Source organism: Copadichromis virginalis, linkage group LG4, assembly GCF_057382275.1.
Source record: "Copadichromis virginalis isolate Kocher_CV1m ecotype Utaka linkage group LG4, C_Virginalis_male_GT1.1, whole genome shotgun sequence".
NCBI classification, from domain to species: Eukaryota; Metazoa; Chordata; class Actinopteri; order Cichliformes; family Cichlidae; genus Copadichromis; species Copadichromis virginalis.
The window spans coordinates 36,864,592-36,885,161 of record NC_140621.1 but is presented as its reverse complement, the minus strand read 5'-3'; the positions used below and the strand labels follow the sequence as shown (position 1 = coordinate 36,885,161).

General features: G+C 43.3%; 1 protein-coding gene and 1 long non-coding RNA gene across 2 annotated transcripts; both read left to right on the top strand.

The window, feature by feature from the left end:
* The first annotated feature begins 1,198 nt into the window (after window positions 1–1,198).
* gh1 (growth hormone 1) lies at window positions 1,199–2,829 on the top strand. The gene is made up of 6 exons (XM_085455298.1): window positions 1,199–1,260; window positions 1,354–1,487; window positions 1,908–2,024; window positions 2,127–2,270; window positions 2,343–2,489; window positions 2,569–2,829. The coding sequence occupies exons 1-6, from the start codon at window positions 1,242–1,244 to the stop codon at window positions 2,629–2,631; spliced, it is 624 nt and encodes a 207-aa protein (XP_085311424.1). The 5' UTR covers window positions 1,199–1,241; the 3' UTR covers window positions 2,632–2,829.
* A 15,673-nt stretch (window positions 2,830–18,502) lies between these two features.
* Window positions 18,503–19,723, top strand: LOC146712134 (uncharacterized). Its single transcript, XR_014920306.1, has 3 exons — window positions 18,503–18,887; window positions 19,039–19,094; window positions 19,226–19,723. It is a non-coding gene; the product is annotated as an uncharacterized LOC146712134 (long non-coding RNA).
* The last annotated feature ends 847 nt before the right edge of the window (window positions 19,724–20,570 follow it).

The following is a 20,570-nucleotide window of genomic DNA, read 5'->3' as shown; positions in this document are numbered from 1 at the left end:
TAAAACCACTGGTATCTCATCCACTGCCTGCATCTTGGGTCCTTCTTCCAACTCCACACGGCTCGCCATCGGCAGCCGTGACAAATACATCTTTCGAACTTTCAGATTTGATCAATTCTTCATCACAGAGTCGTTCATGATCACAATGGCATCTGAGGGGGGTCTCCCAATGAATTATCCTCATTATTAAACACAATCATGTTGCTGTAATGGTAACACTGCTGACTTTAGACTTTAGTCCAGTACACATCAAAAGCTTATCAGCATCAGCAGGAACTATGGATTGAACGTAGCACACATAAGTTTTACTTTGTGGTTTTAATTATATCTAGTGTACTTGATTCTCCATCATGTGACTGATTTCACCTGTAAATGTGTCCATGGCTCGGCCCAGTGTGATATGACACCTGAGGAACAGAATGGGGAGAAGGAACTTTGAATTATGAAATAGCTACACTTTAATGTAAGTTTCATTAAAGTGTTTGCAGGTCCAACTGATAAAGCATGAATGTTAAATTGTGTCAACCTTTATTTCAGAATTTAGTTTAATGACTGAATGTTCAGTCAACAACAGGTGATTGTGAGTCATCAAAGCGAGCACTACTGTCTGTCATCATGAAAACCTGAACAAATGTCAAACTGTCGGTGTGAACATTTCTGGCCAGACTCAACACGTGGAGTTCGAAGTGACTTCTGTGTGGATTAAAGCTCGAATAAAATCTTTTCACCTGAAAAATTTGATTTGATATAAATATTTTGGAGTTCTTAAAAAACTTTACATTAGATCTCCTTTTAAGTATTAACTTAATTAATTAATTAATTTCTTTTTCTTTCTTTTTCAGCTATTTATTTATGAGTGACTTATGTATGTATGTATATATATGTATATATTGTACTATTCTTAGTGTATTGTCTGTCTTGTCTTAATGTTGGTTTATAATGGAGCACTGTAACAAAAAATAATTTCCCCCAGGGATCAATAAAGTATTCTGATTCTGAACAAACATGTTGGATGTCAAAGCACTTTAGTCACCAGCGGTGTGTTTTTCATGTAGCATCAATATGATGATTGAGGTGTTAATGTTAATTAGACTTAGGCACACATGTTTGCTTGCATCACATTTCTCCTGATGAATTTAAACATCTAGTTTTCAACTATAAAAGCAAAAACTCTGAGCTGAAAACATCAGAACCACCGACTCACATCATAATCGTCTGAGCCGCAAACAGAGCCTGAACTGATGCCAGCCATGGACTCGGGTAAGACATCTGGGCTTCCACCACGAGAAGGGGCCGCTGCTTTATGCAAAGTAAACCGATGTTTAACAAAGTCTGAAACTGTCTGTCTGTCAGTCGTCCTCCTGCTGTCGGTCGTGTGTTTGGGCGTCTCCTCTCAGCAGATCACAGACAGCCAGCGTTTGTTCTCCATTGCAGTCAACAGAGTCACGCACCTGCACCTGCTCGCCCAGAGACTCTTCTCGGACTTTGTAAGCCTGCAGTAGCTCAGACAGACAAGAGTTCACCAATACCTTCATCAACAATCTTTCTTCTTTCTGAAAAAGACTAAATGTAATGCACAGGACAGAAACTATGTTCAAAATGTGTTCAACAAAATGTTCTGCATATTCAACGTGTGCAGTGAGTTTAGATGCACACAGACATATGGACACACTTCAGATTTGATGTCAAGGGAACTGAGACACTTTGTGAACTGTCACTGGTAAAAACACAGCAGACGTTTACACTTTACATTTTAGTCACAGTCAGCTATAATCTCAGGATATTCAGTTAAGAATTATGAAACGATATTAAAATTTGCTGTCAGAACTAACATTGGAATAAAACACGGGTATTCCTGTGTATTTTTTGTATTTTTGTATGTACCTGTGTATTTTTGTGTGTCATAGGAGAGCTCTCTGCAGACAGAGGAGCAGCGTCAGCTCAACAAGATCTTCCTGCAGGATTTCTGCAACTCTGATTACATCATCAGCCCGATTGACAAACACGAGACGCAGCGCAGCTCGGTCATTAAACTACACAGTACTACGCAACACTGCACAGCAGTACACAGTACTACACATGCGCAAATCTTCTGAAGCTGTTGTCTGCTTATTGATGGGTCACAGGTCCTGAAGCTGCTGTCGATCTCCTATCGACTGGTCGAGTCCTGGGAGTTTCCCAGTCGCTCTCTCTCTGGAGGTTCCTCTCTGAGGAACCAGATTTCACCAAGGCTGTCTGAGCTTAAAACGGGAATCTTGCTGCTGATCAGGGTGAGAAGATAAATTCCACAAACATATTGCTCCATGTATGGTACCAATGCAACTAACCACCTGACCCTACAGGCCAATCAGGATGAAGCAGAGAATTATCCTGACAGCGACGCCCTCCAGCACGCTCCTTACGGAAACTATTATCAAAGTCTGGGAGGCAACGAATCACTGAGACAAACTTATGAATTGCTAGCTTGCTTCAAGAAGGACATGCACAAGGTGAGGCAGTGGATAATGGTGATGTCACTGTGATGATGACAATGATGTAATGATGGTGAAGATGACATTTGTGTTACAGGTGGAGACCTACCTGACGGTGGCTAAATGTCGACTCTCTCCGGAAGCAAACTGCACTCTGTAACTCCACCTGATATTGATACTGATACTTGCTCTGTAGCCCCGCCCTCATGTTAGCAAACTCTGCTTACATGTGTTAGCATTAGCAATAGCATAATAATAGCAGTGGTAATCATGACATCGTAAGTTTTTCTGACATAACTGTGATGCAAGGTGTGAACAGGAAATGATGTCATTCTGTGAAATAAATGTGTTGCATTTATATGTAGTCTGTTCTTTCTGGTTTATTTGGGGGATTTATTCTTTATGCTGTGACTTCTTACACAGAAACACACGCTGACGTAAGCTGAGGTCCATATCGATGGCAGAAAAACTGACTCGAACACTTCAGCTTAGAAATTATCTTCTCGTGGCCTCTGACAGTGGACTCATCTCTGTGCTTGTCCTGCTAGACCTCAGTGCAGCGTTCGATACTCCATAATATCCTATTAGAGCGATTAGAACATGCTGTAGGTATTACAGGTACTGTGCTGCAGTGGTTTGTATCATATCTATCTAATAGACTCCAGTTTGTGCATGTAAATGGAGAGTCCTCTTCACACCCTGAGGCTAATTATGGAGTTCCACAGGGTTCAGTGCTAGGACCAATTCTGTTTACATTATACATGCTTCCCTTAGGCAGCATCATTAGAAGACATAGCATACATTTACACAACTGACAGGGGAGACCAAGCAACCATGGAACAGACAAAAACCAGAATATTAAGAACACCAGCAATAAAACCAAAAGACTAGAAATGATAAATACTGACAAAATCAAAGTTATATAGTAATAATAATAATGTATACTTTAGAATAGAATAGAATAGAATTCAACTTTATTGTCATTGCACATGCACAGGTACAGGGCAACGAAATGCAGTTTGCATCCATCCAGAAGTGCTTTAGTGATATAGATATATTACAATATATATTAGCAATAATATAGATATGTGAGTATATTACAGAAATGGGTCTATTATGGTATGTTATAATGTACACGGTATGAAGTATGTTGTGAATATTCTATAACTATAAGTATGTACAGGCTGTAGTGAGTACAAGCTATGTACAGGATATGAACAGGATATAAATATGAAAAACTATACAGAATATGAAATAAATAACTTTACAGAATCTGGGATATACAGCTATACAGAAATGGGAACTATGCAAGTTGTAAACAGTTGTAGGATTAAAGATTATCGAATGTACAGAATGATTATTTACACGGAGCTATACAGTAGTGCAGTTAAGATAAGTGAGGGTGTAGATAGTTTCTACAGAGGCTATATAAAGTGCTAGTGGTTGTGAGTGGTGGTTCAGTCCATGTTATTATTGTGTGTTTGAGGGTACAGTTGTCCATTGTGGGTGTGTGTATGTTCAGTCCATGAGTTTAACGTGGGTCAGATGTCAGGAGGCAGAGTTCAGGAGTCTGACAGCTGTGGAGAAGAAGCTGTTCCGGTACCTGGTGGTCTTAGTCCGGAGGCTCCTGTGGCGCCTCCCAGAGGGCAGGAGGGTGAAGAGTCCATGTGATGGGTGACTGGGGTCTTTGATGATTTTCCCAGCCCTTTTCAGACACCGCTTCCTGTAGATGTCTTTTATGGCAGGAAGTGGTGCTCCGGCGATGCGCTGGGCAGTTTTCACGACCCTCTGCAACGCCTTCCGGTCCGAGGCAGAGCAGTTCCCGTACCAGACTGTTATACAGTTGGTCAGGATGCTCTCGATGGTGCAGCGATAGAAGTTCACCAGGATGTCTGAGGACAGGTGGTTCTTCCTCAGAGTCCTCAAGAAGAAGAGGCGCTGGTGAGCCTTCTTGACCAGCTTGGAGCAGTTGGTCGTCCAGGTGAGATCCTCGGAGATGTGGACTCCCAGGAACTTGAAGCTGCTCACACGCTCCACAGCCGTCCCCTTAATGTGGATGGGTGGATGTTAAGCAGCAGGTTGTTTCTGTCGCACCACTCAGCCAGACGATCCACCTCCTCCCTGTAGGCGGCCTCATCGTTGTCACTGATGAGGCCAATCACCGTGGTGTCATCTGCAAACTTAATGATGGTGTTGGAACCATCAGCAGGTCTGCAGTCGTGGGTGAAGAGGGAGTAGAGGAAAGGGCTCATCACACAGCCTTGTGGTGTTCATTGTGATGTTAGATGAGCAGCGGTTATCCAGCCAGACATGTTGGGGGCGGTTGGTCAGGAAGTCCAGTAACCATTTGCAGATGAGGGAACTGATACCCAGGTCTGTCAGTTTCCTGATGAGTTGTGAGGGGTGGATTGTATTGAATGCTGAACTGAAGTCTATAAACAGCATTCTGGCGTAGGTGTTGTTGTTGTTGTCCAGGTGTGAGAGGACAGAGTGCAGTGCGATGGAGACTGCATCCTCTGTGCTCCTGTTCCGGCGGTATGCGAATTGGTGGGGGTCCAGGGTGGGGGGGAGACAGGATTTGAAGTGTGCTAGGACCAGTCGCTCTAAGCACTTAGTGATGATGGGGGTGAGTGCTACTGGGCGGTAATCATTGAGGCAAGATGGGTTGGAGTTTTTGGGTATCGGGACGATGGAGGTGGATTTGAAGCAGGCCGGTACCACAGCGTGGGCCAAGGACAGATTGAATATGTCTGTGAGCACTCCTGCAAGCTCCCCAGAACACGCTCTGAGAACACGCCCGGGGATGCCATCAGGGCCTGCAGCCTTGTGGACATTGATCCTGCTCAGCACCGCTCCTACATCGGTGGGGGAGAGAGTCATAGGTTGGTGGTCTGGCGTCATGTCTGCTTTGGTTGTGGTTGTGGGGTTCCCTCGCTCAAAACGAGCATAAAAGTTGTTGAGCTCGTTGAGGAAGGAGACATCAGAGGATGCGGGGGAGGGTTTGGTGGTCCTGTAGTCTGTGATGGTCTGGAGTCCTTGCCACATGCGTCGGGGGTTGGAGTTGGAGAAGTGTTCTTCTACCTTCTTTTTGTAATGGTGTTTGGCTTTTTTGATGCCCTTCTTTAGATTAGCCCTGGCTGTACTGTAGGCGTGTGCATCTCCTGACCTAAAGGCAGTGTTGCGGGCCTTCAGGAGGAGACGAACATCCCGGTTCATCCAAGGCTTCTGGTTGGGGTACATGGTGATCCGTTTCTGGGTGGTGACACTGTCTGTGGTTTTGGAGATGTAATCCAGTACAGATGAGGCGTACTGGTCCAGGTCTGTGTGGGTGAACATATTCCAGTCTGTGTTTTTAAATCTGTCCTGGAGCACTGCGTCTGTCCCCTCTGGCCACACTTTAATTGTCCTCACAGCAGGTTTCACACGTTGGATGAGTGGTGAATACCGAGGTGTGAGGAACAGGGAGAGATGGTCCGATTGTCCAATGTGGGGGAGGGGTGTGGCTTTGTAGGCTCCAGCCAGGTTGGAATACACATGGTCTAAAGTTTTGTCTCCTCTGGTGTGGCAGGAGACATGTTGGTGGAATCTGGGGAGGACTGTCTTTAAGTTGGTGTGGTTGAAGTCGCCAGCAACAATAAAAGCAGCCTCGGGGTGTTTATTCTGGTGTTTGTTAATGGCTGCAGAAAGTTCTTTCATGGCCAACCTAGCATTAGCGTCGGGGGGTATATACACGGCAGTGAGTATGATCGAAGTGAATTCTCTGGGGAGATAATAAGGTCTGCATTTGACCATTAAAAACTCCGCATTAGGTGAGCAGTGACTCTCAGTAGTAGTGGAGTTCATGCACCAAGCATTGTTAATATAAATGCACAAACCTCCACCTCTGGTCTTGCCGGAGTCATCTGCTAGCCTGTCGGCTCGGTGTGTGTGGCGTCCTGCTAACTCGATAGCATTGTCCGGGCAGCTGTTGTTCAGCCATGTTTCGGTGAAAAACATGACATTTGAGTCCATAATCCGTCTGTTGTTAGTGATGGAGAGCCGTATCTCATCCATTTTGTTTGCCAGAGAATGGACATTGGCGAGAAAAATACTGGGTAAAGGCAGCCGGTGTGGTGTTAGCTTTAGCTTAGCCCGTAGCCCTCCGCGCCTACCTCGCCTTTGTTTACGATCTCGGCGCCGTCTGCGTGCACTTCCGCCCAGCCGGGGAGAGTGGGCAGCCTCCGGTGTTCTGGAGATCTCTGGGATGAGTTGGAGATCGGCGATAAAACTGTTGGAGTTGTGAGTCCAGATGTCCAGAAGCTCTTGTCTGCTGTAGGTCAGCAACGCACAGCAATTCTGGACGAATAATCCGGTTAAAAGTAGATAAAAAACCGCTAAATAGCAGATTCTGGAGAGACACTGAGCCTCGCGTTGTTCACGCGCCACCATCTTGGATCATTTATTGATCCCCGTGGGGAAATTCCTCTCTGTGTTTAACCCATTCACTCTGTGAAGCAGCGGGCAGCCATCGGGTGCCCAGGGAGCAGTGTCTAGGGATGGTATGTTGCTGAGGGGTACCTCAGGGTAGCCGTTCAGTGGATTCGAATCCCCGACCTTTTGATCATGGGACCACCACAATAAGATAAGATAGATAAGATAAGATAAGATAGAACTTTATTAATCCCTCGGGTGGGTTCCTCTGGGAAATTCGATTTCCAAAAAGCACAGCACCGACAGAAGTTACAGTTACAGAATATTATATATATATACAGTGGGGCAAAAAAGTATTTAGTCAGCCACCGATTGTGCAAGTTCCCCCACTTAAAATGATGACAGAGGTCAGTAATTTGCACCAGAGGTACACTTCAACTGTGAGAGACAGAATGTGAAAAAAAAATCCATGAATTCACATGGTAGGATTTGTAAAGAATTTATTCGTAAATTAGGGTGGAAAATAAGTATTTGGTCACCTCAAACAAGGAAAATCTCTGGCTCTCACAGACCTGTAACGTCCTCTGTAAGAAGCTTTTCTGTCCCCCACTCGTTACCTGTATGAATGGCACCTGTTTGAACTCATTATCTGTATAAAAGACACCTGTCCACAGCCTCAAACAGTCAGACTCCAAACGCCGCCATGGCAAGACCAAAGAGCTTTCGAAGGACACCAGGAAAAGTATTGTAGACCTGCACCAGACTGGGAAGAGTGAATCTACAATAGGCGAGCAGCTTGGTGTGAAAAAATCAACTGTGGGAGCAATCATCAGAAAATGGAAGACATACAAGACCACTGATAATCTCCCTCGATCTGGGGCTCCACGCAAGATCTCATCCCGTGGGGTCAAAATGATCATGAGAACGGTGAGCAAAGATCCCAGAATTCAATTCAATTCAATTCAATTTTATTTATATAGCGCCAAATCACAACAAAAGTCGCCTCAAGGCGCTTCATAGATACAGAGAAAAACCCAACAATCATATGACCCCTATGAGCAAGCACTTTGGCGACAGTGGGAAGGAAAAACTCCCTTTTAACAGGAAGAAACCTCCGGCAGAACCAGGCTCAGGGAGGGGCGGCCATCTGCTGCGACCGGTTGGGGTGAGAGAAAGAAGACAGGATAAAAGACATGCTGTGGAAGAGAGACAGAGGTTAATAACAGATATGATTCAATGCAGAGAGGTCTGTTAACACATAGTGAGTGAGAAAGGTGACTGGAAAGGAAAAACTCAATGCATCATGGGAATCCCCCGGCAGCCTAAGTCTATTGCAGCATAACTAAGGGAGGATTCAGGATCACCTGGTCCAGCCCTAACTATATACTTTAGCAAAAAGGAAAGTTTTAAGCCTAATCTTGAAAGTAGAGATATTGAGTTGGTTAAATATTTTTAACCTCTTTTCTCTGGAGCCAGCTCCATTTATATTCCATGTAATGAACCTCAGTGTACCCATAGATGTTTGTGTATAACTAGGGATGTATGCTGTGTGCGTCGCTTAGACAGGTGGAGAGAATACGTCACTTGTTCATAAATAAAGAGAAGGAGAGAGAGAAAAAATGTGTGGCGAGATGCTCCCTGAGTCTGACTTTGTGTATGCATAGTTACTAATATGAGTAGGCTTGGCTTAAGTGTGTGTGTGTATCTTATACGACTGTGTGCGCTGTCTGACTGATGTAAATGTGCTGCCGTTGAGCGCATGGTGCGTATGTGTCGAAATAAAGGATGTTTGTGGATGAGTGTCGAAGCAGGTGATCGAGGCAGTGAAAGGAATAAAGAAAGAAACCAAGGACAGGGGTGAGCAGCATAAAACCAAGAGGGGGAAAAGAGAGGAGGGGAAAAAATAAAAAAATAAAAAAAAAACGAGAAGAAAAAAAAACAGAAACAAAACGTAAACATTCCAATTAAATCACTGACGGAGAGTGACGGTGTTAATTCTGCTATGAAATCACACTTTAAGATGCGATTTGATACTGGTAAGTTAAACAGATGTTAATGCAAGTTAGTGTGAGTGGATAGGGAAATGGTGTAGCTGATTCTTATCTGGTGTGAGGTTAATACAGCCACGGAGTGATGTTGGGGTCGCGGTGGAGCTGTCCATCCACGTACAGCCGGTCCACAGCGATGACAGCGCGGGAGCCCTTCTGGATGATGCAATACTTTTTGTAAATAGTCAACAGTGCAATAGACTCAATACTTGAAATGTGCAATTCACTTGTATTTTTATTTTTTATTCCTATTTATTCTATTTATCCCCTTTGTATATTTTATTTATATTTGTCTCTGTATTTATATATATATGTGTGTGTGTGTGTGTGTGTGTGTGTGTGTGTGTGTATGTATGTGTATATATATATATATATATATATATATATATATATATATATATATATATATATATATATATATATAAAAACACCCAGCACGCCCCTGCGGGCGGTTTATCCTTCAAGCTCGGGTCCTCTACCAGAGGCCTGGGAGCTTGAGGGTCCTGCGCAGTATCTTAGCTGTTCCCAGGACTGCGCTCTTCTGGACAGAGATCTCCGATGTTTTTCCCGGGATCTGCTGGAGCCACTCGCCTAGCTTGGGAGTCACCGCACCTAGTGCTCCGATTACCACGGGGACCACCGTTACCTTCACCCTCCACATCCTCTCGAGCTCTTCTCTGAGCCCTTGGTATTTCTCCAGCTTCTCGTGTTCCTTCTTCCTGATATTGCTGTCATTCGGAACCGCTACATCGATCACTACGGCCGTCTTCTTCTGTTTGTCTACCACCACTATGTCCGGTTGGTTAGCCACCACCATTTTGTCCGTCTGTATCTGGAAGTCCCACAGGATCTTAGCTCGGTCATTCTCCACCACCCTTGGGGGCATCTCCCATTTTGACCTCGGGACTTCTAGGTTATACTCGGCACAGATGTTCCTGTACACTATGCCGGCCACTTGGTTATGGCGTTCCATGTATGCCTTGCCTGCTAGCATCTTGCACCCTGCTGTTATGTGCTGGATTGTCTCTGGGGCATCTTTACACAGCCTGCACCTGGGGTCTTGCCTGGTGTGATAGACCCCAGCCTCTATGGATCTTGTACTCAGAGCTTGTTCTTGTGCTGCCATGATTAGTGCCTCTGTGCTGTCTTTCAGTCCAGCTTTGTCCAGCCACTGGTAGGATTTCTGGATATCAGCCACCTCCTCTATCTGCCGGTGGTACATACCGTGCAGGGGTATGTGCACAGCCTGCACCTGGGGTCTTGCCTGGTGTGATAGACCCCAGCCTCTATGGATATATATATATATATATATATATATATATATATATATATATATATATATATATATATATATATATATATATATATATATATATATATATATATATATATATATATATAACAATTCTGTAACTGTAACTTTGGTCGTTGCTTTGCTTTTTGGAAGTCGAATTTCCCAGAGGAACCCACCCGAGGGATTAATAAAGTTCTATCTTATCTTATCTTAAAAAAAAAAAAAAAAAAAAGAAAGTAGAGATATTGTCTGTCTCCTGAATCCAAACTGGAAGCTGGTTCCACAGAAGAGGGGCCTGAAAACTGAAGGCTCTCCCTCCCATTCTACTTTTAAATACTCTAGGAACAACAAGTAGGCCTGCAGAGCGAGAGCGAAGTGCTCTAATAGGGTGATATGGTACTACAAGGTCATTAAGATAAGATGGGGCCTGATTATTTAAGACCTTGTATGTGAAGAGCAGGATTTTGAATTCAATTCTGGATTTAACAGGAAGCCAATGAAGGGAAGCCAAAACAGGAGAAATATGCTCTCTCTTTCTAGTCCCTGTCAGCACTCTTGCTGCAGCATTTTGGATTAACTGAAGGCTTTTCAGCGAGTTTTTTGGACATCCTGATAATAATGAGTTACAGTAGTCCAGCCTGGAAGTATTAAATGCATGAACTAGTTTTTCAGCGTCACTCTGAGACAGGATATTTCTAATTTTAGAGATGTTGCGCAAATGGAAGAAAGCAGTCTTACATATTTGTTTAATATGTGCATTGAAGGACATGTCCTGGTCAAAAATGACTCCAAGGTTCCTCACAGTGTTACTGGAGGCCAAGGTAATGCCATCCAGAGTAAGAATCTGCTTAGATACCATATTTCTAAGATTTTCAGGGCCGAGTACAATAACCTCAGTTTGATCTGAATTAAGAAGCAGAAAGTTAGCGGCCATCCAGGTCTTTATGTCTTTAAGACATTCCTGCAGTCTAACTAATTGGTGTGTGCTATCTGGCTTCATGGACAGATAGAGCTGGGTGTCATCTGCATAGCAGTGTAAATGTATGCTATGTCTTCTAATGATGCTGCCTAAGGGAAGCATGTATAATGTAAACAGAATTGGTCCTAGCACTGAACCCTGTGGAACTCCATAATTAACCTCAGTGTGTGAAGAGGACTCTCCATTTACATGCACAAACTGGAGTCTATTAGATAGATATGATACAAACCACTGCAGTGCAGTACCTGTAATACCTACAGCATGTTCTAATCGCTCTATTAGGATATTATGGTCAACAGTATCGAACGCTGCACTGAGGTCTAGCAGGACAAGCACAGAGATGAGTCCACTGTCAGAGGCCATAAGAAGATCATTTGTAACCTTCACTAAAGCTGTTTCTGTGCTGTGATGAGCTCTGAAACCTGACTGAAACTCTTCAAATAAACCATTCCTCTGCAGATGATCTGTTAGCTGTTTGACAACTACTCTTTCAAGGATTTTTGATATGAAAGGAAGGTTGGAGATTGGCCTATAATTAGCTAAGACTGCTGGGTCTAGAGATGGCTTTTTGAGTAAAGGTTTAACTACAGCCAGCTTGAAGGCCTGTGGTACATAGCCGATTATTAGAGATAGGTTGATCATATTTAAGATCGAAGAATTAATTAATGGCAGGACTTCTTTGAGCAGTTTTGTAGGAATGGGGTCTAAAAGACACGTTGAAGGTTTGGAGGAAGTAATTATTGAAGTTAACTCAGAAAGATCAATTGGAGAAAAAGAGTCTAACTTAACATCAATGGTACTAAGAGTAGCTGTAGATAATATTACATCTGTGGGATGATTACTGGTAATTTTTTCTCTAATGATAAAAATTTTATTTGTGAAGAAGTTCATGAAGTCATTACTAGTTAACGTTAAAGGGATGGTTGGCTCAAAAGAGCTCTGACTTTTTGTCAGCCTGGCTACAGAGCTGAAGAGAAACCTGGGGTTGTTCTTATTTTCTTCAATCAGTGATGAATAGTAAGATGTTCTGGCTTTGCGGAGGGCTTTCTTATAAAGCAGCAAACTATTTCTCCAGGCTAAATGATGATCCTCTAAATTTGTGACACGCCATTTCCTCTCCAGATTACGAGTCATCTGCTTTAGGCTACGTGTTTGAGAATTATACCACGGAGTCAGGTACTTCTGATTAGAGACCTTAGTTTTCACAGGAGCTACAGCATCCAGAGTCGTACGTAGTGAGGAGGTGAAATTATTAACAAGATAATCGACCTCTGTTGGAGCAGCGTTCAGATAGCTGCTCTGCTCTATGTTGGTACAGGGCATTGAAGATGATAACAGTGGGTGGATTATATTCTTAAACTTAGTTACAGCGCTTTCAGAAAGACATCTACTGTGATAAAGTCTACTCTCCACCGCTGTGTAATCAATTATTGTAAATGTAAATGTTATCAGGAAATGATCAGACAGGAGAGGGTTTTTAGGAAACACTGTTAAATGTTCAGTTTCTATGCCATATGTTAAAACAAGATCTAGAGTGTGATTAAAGTGGTGGGTGGGTTCTTTTACATTTTGAGAGAAGCCAATTGAGTCTAATAACAGACTAAATGCCATGTTGAGGCTGTCATTTTTAGCATCTACATGGATGTTAAAATCACCCACAATAATTATTTTATCTGAGCTCAGAACTAAATTAGATATAAAGTCTGAGAAATCAGACAGAAACTCTGTGTAAGGCCCAGGTGGACGATAGATGATAACAAGTAAGACTGGTTTCTGAGTTTACAGCTGGGGTGGAGAATGTTAAGCATCAGGCTTTCAAATGAATTAAAAGTCTGTCTGGGTCTTTGGTTGATTAACAGGCTGGTGTGAAAAATTGCTGCCACACCGCCCCCTCGGCCTGTGCTTCGAGGTTTCTGGTAGTTAGAATGACTCGGGGGTGTTGATTCATTTAAACTAACATAATCATCCTGCTGCAACCAGGTTTCTGTAAGGCAGAGTAAATCAATTTGTTGATCAATTATTAAGTCATGTACTAACAGAGACTTGGAGGAGAGAGACCTAATATTTAATAATCCACATTTCACTGTTTTACTCTTTGGTTCAGATGTGGATACTTTATTGTTCGTTCTTTCTTTGTAATTGTTTATGTTTAAGTTGTTTGTTGCTGGTTTTTAGTTTGTTTTTTGTCTGTTTGGGAGCTGACACAGTCTCTATGGAGATGGGTTTTTGGGGGGGTAGCAGGAGGAGAGAAGCTGCAGAGAGGCGTGTAAGACTGCAACTCTGCTTCCTGGTCCCAACTCTGGATAGTCATATTTTGGGGGTTTAATAAATTTGTCCATATTTCTAGAAATGAGAGCTGCTCCATCCAAAGTGGGATGGATGCCGTCTCTCCTAACAAGACCAGGTTTCCTCCAGAAGGTTTGCCAATTATCTATGAAGCCCACATCGTTTCTGGGACACCACTCAGACAGCCAGCAATTTAAGGAGAACATGCAGCTAAACATGTCACTCCTGGTCTGATTGGGGAGGGGACCAGAGAAAACTACAGAACCACACGGGGGGGACCTGGTGAATGACCTGCAGAGAGCTGGGACCAAAGTAACAAAGGTCACCATCAGTAACACACTACAACGGCAGGGAATCAAATCCCGCAGTGCCAGACGTGTTCCGCTGCTGAAGCCAGTGCATGTCCAGGCCCGTCTGAAGTTTGCCAGAGAGCACATGGATGATACAGCAGAGGATTGGGAGAATGTCATGTGGTCAGATGAAACCAAAGTAGAACTTTTTGGTATAAACTCAACTCGTTGTGTTTGGAGGAAGAAGAATACAGAGTTGCATCCCAAGAACACCATACCTACTGTGAAGCATGGGGGTGGAAACATCATGCTATGGGGCTGTTTTTCGCCAAGGGGACAGGACGACTGATCCGTGTTAAGGACAGAATGAATGGGGCCATGTATCGTGAGATTTTGAGCCAAAACCTCCTTCCATCAGTGAGAACTTTGAAGATGAAACGAGGCTGGGTCTTCCAACATGACAATGATCCAAAACACACTGCCCGGGCAACAAAGGAGTGGCTCCGTAAGAAGCATTTGAAAGTCCTGGAGTGGCCTAGCCAGTCTCCAGACCTCAACCCCATAGAAAATCTGTGGCGGGAGTTGAAAGTCCGTGTTGCTCGGCGACAGCCCCAAAATATCACTGCTCTCGAGAAGATCTGCATGGAGGAATGGGCCAAAATACCAGCTACTGTGTGTGCAAACCTGGTAAAGACCTATAGTAAACGTTTGACCTCTGTTATTGCCAACAAAGGTTATGTTACAAAGTATTGAGTTGTACTTTTGTTATTGACCAAATACTTATTTTCCACCCTGATTTACGAATAAATTCTTTACAAATCCTACCATGTGGATTCATGGATTTTTTTTTTTTTCACATTCTGTCTCTCACAGTTGAAGTGTACCTCTGGTGCAAATTACTGACCTCTGTCATCATTTTAGGTGGGGGAACTTGCACAATCGGTGGCTGACTAAATACTTTTTTGCCCCACTGTATATATATATACACACACACATATATAAATACAGAGACAAATATAAATAAAATATACGAAGGGGATAAATAGAATAAATAGGAATAAAAATACAAGTGAATTGCACATTTCAAGTATTGAGGTCTATTGCACCATTGACTGTTTACAAAAAGTATTGCACAAGGTATTGTGCAGTGAGGTGAAGAGGCACTACAGCTTAGTTGTTCCCCCCTCCTTTGTCCTCCTGTTTCCCCTCCCTCTCCCCTCCAGAGAGGAGTTAAACAGTTTGATGGCGTGTGGGACAAAGGAGTTTTTAAGTCTGTTAGTTCTTGTCTTGGGGAGAAGCAACCTGTCACTGAACAGACTCTTCTGGTTGTTAATGGCCGTGTGCAGAGGATGCCCAGCATTGTTCATAATCAATGCAAAACTCAAAACACTGGGTCACTGGCCCAGGACCCTGACAGCTCTGAAGTCCAGTGTGAGCACAGGTTTCACGTTTATCTCTGAAAACAGCACGGCAAGTCAGATCAATCAGAGCAGGTTGATGGAGAATCAATATGCTTTTGATTTAAGAAATAACTCTTCTGATAGAAATCACTGAGCACCGTGCAAAGAGTTCTGATTAGAGCTCAGGATTTCTCCAGAGGAAAGCTGCATAACTACAAACCTAACATCTGTGTGGACAGCTGATTTGTACAATGTCCAGAAGAACACTAAACATTGGGGCGATCATGGCTCAAGACCTGGCAGTTCGTCTTGTAATCAGAAGGTTTCCGGTTTGAGCGCCGGCTCGGACAGTCTCAGTCGTTGTGTCCTTGGGCAAGACACTTCACCTACCGCCTACTGGTGATGGCCAGAGGGGCCGATGGTGTGATATGGCAGCCTCGCTTCTGTCAGTCTGCCCCAGGGCAGCTGTGGCTACACCTGTAGCTGCCTCCACCAGTGTGTGAATGTGAGAGTGAATGAATAGTGGAATTGTAAAGCGCTTTGAGGGTCTCGAAAAGCGCTATATAAATGCAATCCATTATTATTATTTACCATCAGATCACAAGCCGTCCCAGTTACTATGTTACTGTGCCACATGCATTTTTACTTTTAGGCATTAATCTAACACGTTAACAGTTTTATTTTTTGCAGATTCAGCAGAGAGGTTGCTTTCTGTGTGCGCATTGCTGAGCAAAAGAAGCTTGTTTCAGTTTATGTCTGCTGTTTCTTGAAAACAGTGTAACTGAGAAACGACAGACAAGAGTAACTACAGAGCAGTGACTGTAGAAAAGATGGCCGACCTGGCTGCACTTCATCCCACTGTACAAAAATGAAGCCAGAATTTTACCTTTCTGCCGTGTTGTCTGTGCACATAGTAACCATATAAGACTCTGTTATTCTAGCCTCTGCCTTACAATATGAAGCACCTTGAGGCGACTGTTGTTGTGATTTGGTGCTGCATATATACAATTGAATTGAATATTGACTTGAGGTATAGTGTCTGTGTCAGGCTCATGGCCACACACCTAGGCTGCTGGGGGATTCCCATGATGCACTGGGTGTTTCTTCTTCACTCACTATGTGTTTTTACGCCTCTCTGCACTGAATCATTAGTTATTATTATCACTGGCTCTTTGTCCTGTCTTCATCCCATCACCCCAGACTGATGGGTGACCCTCACTTTGGTCTTAGTTCAGTTCAATTCAATTTTATTTACACAGCGCCAAATCGCAACAACAGTCGGCTCAAGGCGCTTTACATTGTAAGGTAGACCCTACAATGGTAAAAATTGCCTGCATTTGTATAGCGCTTTTCTAGTCCCTAAGGACCCTAAAGCGCTTCACACTACATTCAGTCATTCACCCATTCACACACACATTCACACAATAATACATACAGAGAAAAAGAACATGCTTAGGTGAGATGGACCAGTGGAACTACCTGATAAAAAAGTGACATTGCAGAAAAAGTTCTCCAGCATGTCAATTTTTAAGGTGAAATCAGTGTAAAAAACCAAACACCCACAACAAGGTATCGCTGTGGCAGACGGTGGAAAAAAACATCATTTAATTATTTAGGGGAGTCTTATCAATAGGAAAAGATGAACAAAACTTTGTAATCAGTTTGTCTCATTTATACATTTATGGATTATAAAATATTAGATATGAATCCACAAAAAATAATTTGTGATGGAAACTTTCTTTTATTTTTCTGATGTTTACGTTAGCACATTAGCTGACAGTTTAACCAACCGATACATGAACAGGTCTAATTAATGCCAACAGTTCTTCTAATAAACTCCACCGCTTGTGCACCAGCTTGGACATGACAGTCACATGACTTCAGCACCATCTGGCTTTAGGTGTGATGTCTGTACTCTTACTGATCACAAGGGGGTTTCATAGGGCAGGAGACGGGGTACACTGTGGAAAGGTCGCCAGCCTGTCACAAGATGGACAATGGTTCGTACTCACATTCACACAATAACTGCCTGTGTTTGGACCCAGAGAAACCCACGCAGACACGAGGAGAATATGCAAACTGCACACAGGCCTCGGGCACATCCTGGATTCGAGCCCACAACCTTCTTGCCGGGCCTTTTGGTTGCGAAGCTTCGGCATTCACAGTGTTTTTTTACTGACGTGTTTTATGTTGGACACCTCGGCCCCTGCAGGACATGGTCAATTTTTGTGTTCCAGGTGTCGTATGTTTGTTTTTCTTACAGGTGCAGCAGTTACATTACATTGCATTTCTATTTGTACTCTATCCTTTTGTTCCATCTTCCCTTGTTGTCCTCAGGCGTTGTCATACTGTATACTACACATAATGGAAGAACTGTAAAAACAAGAATAGAAATGAAGAAATAATCAGATTAAAGAAACATCTGAACAGGAAGAGCCTATAGAGAGTTTTTAGAGCTGATCTTGGAAAAGCAAAATGTGTTTGGCACCATGGTGCATTCAGATCATAATTCTTTCAAATTCAAATTTTATTTGTCACACACACACAACCATACACAGTATGACATGGGGGTGAAATGCTTGTAGCTGTACAATGCCCGACCATTAAATGACAGAAAAAAAGTTTTACAGTATTTACAATTTACAGGTTACAACAAAATTTACAAATTAATTTAGGAATTTACAGTAAAAAAATGTGCAAATAGCAGAAGAGATTATAAAGATTATAAAGATTATAAATTATAGGAATTATAGGAAATGTGTGGTGGTGCGTGTGGGAGAGTCCAGTCTTATAGTGACGTGTTTGGGTTCAGGGCCCGAATAGCCTGGGGGAAGAAGCTCCTCCTCATTCTCTCTGTTTTGGCCTTAAGGGAGCGGAAACGCTTCCCAGACCTCAACAGTGAGAAGAGTCCATTGTTGGGATGGGAGAAGTCCATCATAATCTTCCTAGCTTTGGACTTGCACCGCTTGGTGTAGATGGACAGCAGGTCAGGGAGCTCTGATTGAATGATGCGTTCTGCCGAGCGCACCACTCTTTGCAGATCTCGTCTGTCCTGCTTGGTGCTGTTCCCAAACCAGGTGCAGATGTTTGCCGTCAGGACGCCCTCGATGGTGCAGGAGTAGAAATTCTGAAGCTGCCAGGAAGGATTTAAAATAATAACTCTAAACTGGTGTTAAACACAGACCTGATTTCAGACATCAAACCAAAAACACATGTAACACCCACCCACGAAGTGACCAATATAAATCATGTCTCCCTTCACCCTCTCTGTGGAGATCTGAGTTGGAAACAGGTGGGCCATCCTCACCATTCTGTGGCTGATGCAGGTAGTGATGGGACGTTCTGTATCGAGGCTTCGGAGCGTGTGTCGAGTAATGGAGGGGGCGTTTCCGCGAAGCGCGTATCGAGGCTTGCTTCATTTATGGGAGGAGCTGAAAATGATGACGTCCGAAGCCTCGCTGCCCGGCTGTACCACGTGACTGGTTCATGAAGTGGTTCGAACTTTGCCGCGAGATATGACAGCGATATAAACCCCTCAGACTTCATTCAAAAATGTGGGTGTTTGATGGAGAGTTGCGGTTAGTGAGAGTTTGGAGACCGTTTGGAGGTTTATGAGAGTGAGGAAAGTCAGGAGAGAATGGAGCCAGCTAAGAAGAGGAGGATGTCCTCCCCTGTGTGGGAACATTTTGATCTTATTCCTCCCAACAAGGTATGTAAATTTCTACAGAAGATGTATTTTCATGATACTGATGGTGCAATACAATTTATGTTGAGCTGTCTTGACTTTTGTACAAGGTGAAGTGTTTGCTATGTGCCAGGGAGCTGGGATATGACAACAACAACACCTCATCCATGCTTAGGCACTACAGAGCTTTGCATGAGAATAAGGGGGACACCGATTGTGGAGCAAGACCAGGTGAGCCATCAAATGCAATGATAATATAGGATGCAGTAATGTTACTAAATGATATAACAATATTATACAACTGTTATAAGTTACGTGTGTGATATTTATATTTGTGCTTTATCTTTATTGTCTTTCCTCAGGAGAACAATCTCAAATAGATGAAGACCTGGTCAGCATGGTGATTGAGGACTCCCAGCTATTTAGCATTGTGGAGGACAAAGGATTCAAAAGATTTGTTAAATCATTAAATCCTAGCTATGTTCTCCCCACTAAAAAGGTCATAAATGCAGTGAAAATTTAGTTTTTACAGAATAAAATGTGAACAGGCAGGACTGAGGCTCAAAGCCTCAGTGTGTAGCTGTCCATACCTCAACGTTACAAAAGCACAACTACTGTCCACACCCCAACCACACCTCACCTCACAGTAAATGATCATTTACATTTCAAGCATTTCCAAATAATCATTTCCCATACTGCCACTATAAATATACACAGTATACTGCCATCACTACAATATACATGTTTTACACACTCCTTTTGTTGTTGACATTTACAGGCTGTGTGCAAAATGCCACACTCTTCAAATTCATGCCAGCTATTATTTTTACGTCCAGTAGGTGTCCTGCTAGAGCAAATGAAGCTTCAGGAAGCTTCGCGTTGGGGTGAACCAATTGGATGAAAAGCTTCAGTGCTTCATGGGGCTTCATCTGCCCATCACTAGATGCAGGAACATCTATTCAGCCTTGGCAGTGAGGTATTCTGCTATCAGATGAGAGGGGAGCAGTAATAATACAACACCTTTCTACTGCGAGTCTAATTCAAAGTCAAATCAAGTGGCTTTTATTGTCATTTCAGCCATGTACAGTGGTACAGCACAGAGTGAAAGGAAACATCGTTCCTCTCACTCTGGTGCTACACATGACATATAACACAAGGCAGTGCAATGGAAATGTGCAAAATGTGCAAATAGTAACCTGGTGTCTGAAAGTTGAAAGTGTGTGTGTGTGTGTGTGTGTGTGTGTGTGTGTGTGTGTGTGTGTGTGTTCAGGAGTCTGACAGCTTGGGGGAGGAACTGTTCTGCAGTTTTGCAGCGAGGCCTGGATGCTCCGATACCTCTTTCTTGTTGGCAGCAGGGTGGAGAGTGTGTGTGTTCTGTTCATCTGAACGTAGCGTTTTGTGGGAGAAACGTTTCGTCACTTATCCAAGTGACTTCTTCAGTCTCAGCTGACTGCAAGTCAGGAGTCAAGGAGGCCATTTACGTAAAAAGGGAAAGAGAATCTCTGAATTGAGGAGGGGGCCTAAGGGTACATCTGTCACCATCTTACAATGCTGTGATTGCAGCCATTCCCCAAATCTCTGTGAATTTCATTCACTGGTGCTGGTTTCAGTCATTATGCAAATGTACTGTTTATAAGATTGAAACCTGCAGTCAGCTGAGACTGAAAAAGTTTTGTGGATGAGTGACGAAACGTTTCTCCCACAAAA